General features: G+C 41.4%; 1 protein-coding gene across 1 annotated transcript; it reads right to left on the reverse strand.

Moving 5' to 3' along the window:
* Positions 1-246: 246 nt before the first annotated feature.
* On the reverse strand, positions 247-6,942 carry rp9 (RP9 pre-mRNA splicing factor). The gene is made up of 6 exons (XM_030064171.1): positions 6,619-6,942; positions 6,358-6,388; positions 6,107-6,236; positions 4,283-4,374; positions 3,172-3,233; positions 247-1,454 (listed from the first exon to the last, which is right to left on the reverse strand). The coding sequence occupies exons 1-6, from the start codon at positions 6,765-6,767 to the stop codon at positions 1,253-1,255; spliced, it is 666 nt and encodes a 221-aa protein (XP_029920031.1). The 5' UTR covers positions 6,768-6,942; the 3' UTR covers positions 247-1,252.
* Positions 6,943-8,009: the final 1,067 nt, after the last annotated feature.

An 8,009-nucleotide genomic window follows, 5' to 3' on the forward strand; every position in this document is an offset into this window, starting at 1 on the left:
ATATCTGTATGGGCTTGTGCCGTATCATCCCTAGAAGGTAAAGTCATCATCAACTTGAGAAGTAGTGTTTCAGAAAAAGAAGATGAGGCCAAGTTAATATATGTTGTTCTGCAGCCAAGGAAAGGCAGGAGAGTGGGGATGACATGCAGCAAAGGGCCCAGGCTGGATTTGAACCCAGGCTGCTGTGGTAAGGATTGATACGTGGTACGTGCTCTACCAGGTGAACCACTGGGACCCGCGAGACGGTTAGCTTAACACTTAAGAGAATAAGAGCCATCTTTATTCTCAACATAAGAGCACACATTCACATACATTCTGGCCCCGGCTCTGGGGCCGCTTGAAAGGAAATATGCATATTCCAACCTCAAATCATTCCAAATATTTATATACATGCCTAAGCATTCAAACATTCTGGGTTGTGTGGAAAACAAACTGGAGCTGTACTCAAACGCTTAATTTTGACTTTTTTTTCCCTCCACATCTGCTCATTTCGCACAAGTCTACAATCAAAGTATTTAAAGTGATAGTTCAGATTTTACTCATACAGTGGTTATTTCCTGGTCTATGCGAGTGTAGTACATCCACCAAGTTTGGCTCATTAACTCCTTCCCTGTCACAAGATCGAGATCACCAGGAGTGTGCTGCTCCATTCTCTATATGTGTAAAAGTCTGAACTGTCACTTTAATGCCAGCAAAATGGCAAAGGAGAAAAGTATGGGTGGAAAATACAATCTCTTAATAACACGCTGCATCTGCTGACATGCTATCTTGTAAGACCCTGTAAAAGAACACCCTTTATATCTGTTACACCACTGAGCTCATTTCACATCACTTCAGCTGTATCATCCATGCAATTAATGCTTGTTGACACACATATGCACACATGTAAGCACGCTTCATGTACACCCGTTTTTTAAGCAGCTGCTCTATATGATTCGACACTGTATGATCTAATAGAGATGATGTCAAGTTGTGGTGACCCTCGAGCAAATCAAACTGATGGGAGAAGCCATGCATGACAGATGGGAGGATTTTAGAGCTTCACCCACAGACACATAAGTAGAAACCAGGCATAGAGAGGTCTCTAGAGTGCAGTTCCTATTAATGCACTCTGTGGTGCACTACAGCAAACACACTTTGCCACTAGGTAAGATCTATTACTGCTGCTACCTCATTCACAGGTCTGCCCTTCTGTTTTATAGCAAGTAGAACGCACCGGCGTACAACAGCATGAGCCACAGGTTCCTAATGTTCAATCAGAGTCTGAGCAGTCACTAGTTTTGGAGGACTTGTGCTTTCGCTTCCTCTTCCTCTTCTTCTCCTTCTTCTTCTTCTTCCTCTTTCTCCTCTTCTTGCTGTGGCGGTGCTCAGAGGAGGAGGAAGAAGAGGAGGAGCTGTCTGAGTCAGAGGAGGAAGAGGTGGTGTCCTGGAGCAGCTGCTGCAGCTGCCGGATCCTGCAGGGAGGAAGACACGGAGAGAGAGGGGGGGGAAAGGAGGGGATTAGAGCTGGCTACAGGGGGGAAGACACAGCACTGCTCAGGAGGCTGACAAGTTCATACCCTGCCTTGGAAAGCATCTGAAGACACTGATTCCCTACCAAACCTCCAAACTCCATGGAGTGGGGCATGTAAGAGCAGAATTTCCTATGAGTACAACAAATTAATGAAATATCACACAACTATTATTATTCACAGTACCATCTTCTTAGTCTGCTTTGTATCAATTTCACCAATTCACCTCTAATGTGTCCTCTGTGGCTCTAGCCTCAGATATCTAACTGCTGAGAGGGAGATGGATCAGTAGTGAAGGCAGACAGTTAACATCTGGTGCGTGGCAACAACGGAAACTACAGGTGACTCCAGCTGCTCCCTAACTAGGTCAGGGGAATATGGGCTCCTTTTCCACAGCCAAACACACTGAAGCCAAGGCTCACTAGGCAAGATCAAAATATTGACATGTCACAGAGAGATGAAGGCACGCTGTTCAATAAAATATCATGCTAGAATCAGATATATTTGGAGATCATTGGTGCACATGTCCTTTAATTAGCTTCGGAGAGTGGGTAGGTGCGCTGGGTGTGAAACAGGTGACTTTTGAAGATATCCAGAAAATGCTGTTAACCATTCAGCAGTGAAGGGTTTTTCTGGTGAAAAGTGGGCACTGTTTTTGTCGAGTGTGCACCATTTCCCATTATAGTAGGGCAGGTAACACAGAGCGGAACAATACTCTGACCACTTGGGATGTCATGCCACTCTTAACAGCCTACCTCTTACAGTCAAGTCTCTTTTTCCCTGGATGCACTCTACTGTAAATGCACTTAATAACCCAAACCTTGTTACTGGGCTCCAGCTAGATTTTTTAAAAAACTCCCTGCCTCAGCTCAGAGTTTGGTATCCTCAAAGGCACTCTGAACATGCATACTGAATTACATTAAGATGAACACTGAAGACGGACGGCGTGGGCCATTTAAATAATTGGCTGTATTTTCATCAGTTAACACACAGGAAGGGAAAGGTTCCAGGCACAGCTTCAGACACACTGTGCCATGTGAGAGCAAAACAACTGGGAGAGGGAGGACTGTTTCAGTTCCCTTCCACAGAAGATGCCAAAATTAATGTGATACAAACACAGAACTAAGCCTTCAAAAGGCACTGGCCTTTGAATAACCTTTGTGTAGTGCATGCAGAAACACACACTCAAGTATGTGCACGCTGCTGCTCTGCATGTGCACACACACCTACAGCTAGACTTCTTGCTGAGCAAACTTCAATTTCAAACATCCTGGTGTCAAACAGTATTTGCTACCAACCGGCACAGAGAACCAGCCACCATGACAAAATTTCCAGGTCATTTGAGATTGTCCCATTCCATTGAGGGAAAACGGACAAAAACTGCAGGTTCTCAAGTGTATAATCTAATTGTCTGAGTGCAGTCAGTTAAATCTATGACATTCTTTTTGAAGGGTACAGCTGGCAAATCCACTGGTGCTGAATTCTGAATGAAGGAAAGATGAATACAAGTCTGTCAAGGATATTCTCTAAATTACTTCAGCTATTGACTCCAATATGGGAGGTGAGGTGAGAACAGATGTTTGTTGTTTCATCCACTGTTACAGTTTACTTTAAAAACTTTTCAGGAGAATGGCATACATACTTGAGCAACACAATGTACCTGGTTTCTTTTTCATTCCTTTTGTTTTCCCGAATAAGGTCATACATTGGGTCTTCATGAGCCTGCAAGAACATAATAACATCTGTCATTGCAAAGTATTAAGAAGGGGACGGCTATGGGGGGAACACAGTTAGCAGTCTTGTAACAAGATTTGCCACCATGCACATTAGGTTCGGGGAGGTATTTCAGATCAACACATTCCAAGCCATTCTATTCTCGTCAGTGCGACATCAGCACTTTTAAAATCCACTCCTATCACAATACTAGGTAGGAAAATATGATACAGTTGCATTTATGGTAATCATTGCAGAGGCTGTGTCTGCGTGCAAAATCTACATGGATCTGCTGCTGCACGAGGTATTGTTCCATTGCAGGCACATTGAAACAGGCTGTGTGCAGAGGTCTGCATGCCACATGTTCCTCAGTATTAACCCGACGTGGCCTGACTGTGGCTGAAAGATATGTTTTAAAAAAAAAAAAAAAAAATCATACTGCGATTAATTCCACAGATATTGCGACTGTGATATCATTCACAATATTTGTAGGAATGACAAATTTGCATTATTATTTGTATTTTCAATCACAAAATTATTAAAATGATGATGGCGTGAATTACAATTTACAGGCCAGGGCATCTTTGTAGCATGATAAGAGGCTACTTAATTTACAATAATGTTTCATTACATATTTTACTTTTATTAAAAAACAAAACAAAACAAAACAAAACAAAACAAAACAAAACAAAACAAAACAAAACAAAACAAAAAATACTGCAGCTCCTGTGATTTGGATATTGCACTTGGCCATATTGTGATAATAATTTAATTAACTGTTCAGCCCTAGCTCTGACCCAGCTGGAAACCTCAGCTCTGTCACAGACTCAGGCCTTGGCCACAGTCACAGCTCCATGACCTTGGAACAACCCAACCTGCGTTCGTTCACTATGAACCACTGATTTTTTTCTCTGAAACAGCGACGAGGGCGCTCTTCAGATTCAGATTCAGATATCCTTTATTTACCATTGTGTAACACAAATAGGAATTTGTTGCGGCATTTTCGTGTGTGCATTAAATTCTTTTTTCTTTTGTTTCTTAGCAGCTAACAAACTCACCACTCTGAACTGCTCCAGTTTTTGGTTGCCTTTGATGAAGAAGGGACACTCTCTATCTCCTGTCCTGTGGCCATAGCGCTTGCATCTCCAGCCTGCAGCAAGAGGAACACATTTAAACATGGCATGCCTTTACTTTGGGAACACAGAATACTAAACTGCATGGTTCAAGATGGGACATGGACCACTCACTTGCTTTGAAATGGTAAAATTTTGTTCAACCACATTTGCTGGTATGCAGTATTCTTGTTTTTTCTCCTTACGGCAGTTTTTTTTCTTTTTTTTTTAACTCCCCACAAGCCAAAGCACTGACTCACAAGCACGCACGCACACACACACACACACACAAAAATGCATTATTTACATTATTGAAAAGAACAAATGTGATTTAATTTGTGTGATTTAAAAATGTTCATGGCAGCAATCAGAAGTCGCATAAAAAACTGCTCATGTTGTGCTGCTTGGCTATCTGTATGCTTCATTAAAAAAGGTAGACCATCTCACATATACAATATATATATCATCATCACTTGTAATTCACTGGAAAAGAATAAAGATTATTTGTCTCCCACCTGGTTCTACAACCTTCTTATTTAAATTTTTACAGCAGCAGCATAGCTACCACACAGTCAACACTTGACATCCTTTAAAGTGAGACCAAACAAATATCTTTAATTCTCTGTTTATCCTTCAAAAGCTGCCATCTCAACCAAAATGTTTACTCAGTTGTTTCATGCCTGTCTTATTCCCTGTGAATTCTCTCCATTACTTGGAACAGGACAATATATTCAAACATTTTCTCAAGGATTAAGTGGAGCGAGTCAGACTCTGATTCCACCGAACAAATGCCAGCTTGTAGACCGGCCTTGTGTGTGTATGGCTTCCAAAGTCTCTGCCATAGCATTGGGGAAGAGTGGGACGAAGGAATTAATCAGGACTGAACAGAATGGCAGTCTTTGTTTAGACAAAAGGACAGAAGTTAATCTCAACTACAAAAACAACATTAATCTCTAACCTTTACTGCTCATCAACACAATGGCTACAGTGTGAAGAGGCTTATAAGCTGCTGGTGGTTACATTTATTACTAAACTATTGCCCATGCATTGGTGAAGTTTTGACTAGCACCTATCATTGCAGTCTTGTATTGTTACTAGTAGTACTAGTAACAATAATTATTTCTATTTTAATAATTCCATATTATAATGACGTTATTTAAGTCGAAAAAATATTAGGGTAAGAATAACTCAAGGATCCAAAGGTAAAAAGATGATATGGAAAAAAGGAAATGAAACAGAAAAGAGGAGAAAAACACATTTACATAAAAGCTGGTAAATTAAAAATGAGTTTCCAGAAGAAATTTTAAAGATCACACCAATGTGGCAAAGCTGTGTTCATGAGCACTGTGATATATCTGTCTCTTATGCCCCCTAGCTTCTGCCTTATTAAGTGGCAAGATATATTCCAGGACACAGGGTTTTCTCCTGTTTCACACTGCTATGTGGCTGAGTTAAAGCTTCACTCCTGAACCCAGCCTGTCACATCTGAAAGTGTCGAAGTATCCACTAGATTTGTGGAGACAGCAAGGGGCAAAAACCTCTGCCAGTCCACCTTGAGTCTGGAGTGAACATCTACAGAAGTCTGTCTCTGACTCTGACAGATCATGTCAGTCTCTCTGACCCGAGGAAACTGTTGAGATATCAACACCTCATTGCAACCCCTCGTGCAACCCGTGCATTAGTGAACGCCTCTCCTCAGATACCTTCACTCTACAGAGGATGGGGCTCCTCCTCAGTGCACTGCTACTGAATTAGTGTGCTTGTACTCACACTGCATCACCTTCACCTCCTTCCCCAGAGGCATCCACAGCCCCTTGGTGGGTGCATGTGCCAGGAAGTCCCTGGCATCTTCATTTCCTGGTGCAACAGGAATACAGTCCTCCGGTTTTTCCTCATTCTCCTGCATCAGAAATTCACTGTCGGTACCCTAGCTTTTGTAATATGCAATAAAGTAATGCACCTAATTCCAAGACACCTTAGTTTATGGCAAGATCATCTCATTCGCCATTATAATGTGTTACCTTTATAAGTCCTGGGGGCGGTTTCTCATAGCTGCATAAAGGAGAGATAAAAGAAAATATTATGCTAACGTTTCATCTTACAGCTCAGAGATTTTACACTAGTCTAATATCTGCCGAAGTCAACTTTAACGATGTGTGAAATAACCCTAAAACAATCATTAGCAACATTAAATAGAGCTTCATGGCTACTTACTAAGTCACATTTATAATTAATGCACAAGTTTACAAACATAAACAGAAGAAAACCGTATGCGTACTGACAAAGTCTCGACGTGCTTCAGCTTCTGGACTTCTTGGCTGAGTTTCTTCGCCTGTAATTTGAGTTTCTCCAAATCCTCTTTTGATTCCTTGTGTTTTTTGTGCTCCTCCCTGTCCCTCTCCCTCTCTCTGGCTCGCTTTCTGCTTGACATGGCTGTGAAGTCGACAAACTGCGTCTCCGGGAAACCATTAAGTTATAATTTATGTCGCTAAATCCTGTTGGAGAGAGTTACTACTCTTCAGTTTGCCATTCTGCAAAAAGGCTGGTGTGCTAACCTGCAGGCTAACTAGCAAACATGTCTCTGATGCTTCACTTCCTGTGCAGCCGGGTTCATGAACAAGTTAAAGTCCAGCGCCGCCTGCAGGGCACAAGGAGTACTACGTGCAGTTAAAGCACGGCTGCCTGCATGGTCTGTGCAGGCTTCAAATGCTTTCTCTTACATTAAAAAAAAAAGAAAAAAGAAAAAAATGTATTAATGAAATCCCTTAGGCTCGTTAGACACACATGCATGGTTGTTTATTTTCTCTAACAATTACTGTATCCCGATTTTAAGCTCTACATGATGCCTGGTTTGAGTTTGGATTGGATTTATTTGAAATTCAAAATACATGCACATTTTGCTCCAGCCGAGCACATTTAAAAAACAATCAAGGATAAAAAACAGAGTGCGCCTAAGGTCAATGACTTATTTCCACTGTGGCCCTCTCAAGAACAAAACAATGCATAAACAATGCATACATTAAACAACAATACATATGTTAGAAAAACACTGATGTACAAACAGATTGCACCAGTTTTTCAAATTTTTTTTCTGACAACCTGAACTGTAATTTGTAATTTGATGCTGTGGTTTTTAATAAAGCCAGTATTCCAAATAACAGCTCCAGACTATGCAAAAGTGCTTTTCCTATCAATGGCCTAAAATTATGGGTTATCACATCAGTGTCACTGGCTCTGAGCCTTTAATTGTGGGAGGCAATGTCTCCTGTAAAATAGCCTCTAAAATAATTGGGAGCAGAGTCAAAACTGACGCTGTGAACCAGACTTAACCTCTGTACAGTTCTTTAAAATGTTGGGCTGTCAGGTGAGTGCAGGAGGGGAGTTTCAGCACCACTGTGATCAGCTCCTTCTGGGAGGTTTGTCATCTATTGCATAAGTTGTTAGAGATGCTGCTGTGCCAGCTTGTACATGCATAGTTTAAGTTGCATTGGGCCAGTTCTATTGTGCCAGTGTCTTCATGGTAGGTGCATATAAAAAAACGTATTTCAGGAATAAAAATTTTTTCTATAATGGACTTTTTCTAAAACACACAGTGCCACCAGACACCACACTGTCCAGCTTACAGCCACGATAATACAAATAATCTCTGGCGGTTGTTTCAGTCCCTCGAGCT

Source organism: Myripristis murdjan, chromosome 11 (assembly GCF_902150065.1).
Source record: "Myripristis murdjan chromosome 11, fMyrMur1.1, whole genome shotgun sequence".
Classification (NCBI taxonomy): Eukaryota; Metazoa; Chordata; class Actinopteri; order Holocentriformes; family Holocentridae; genus Myripristis; species Myripristis murdjan.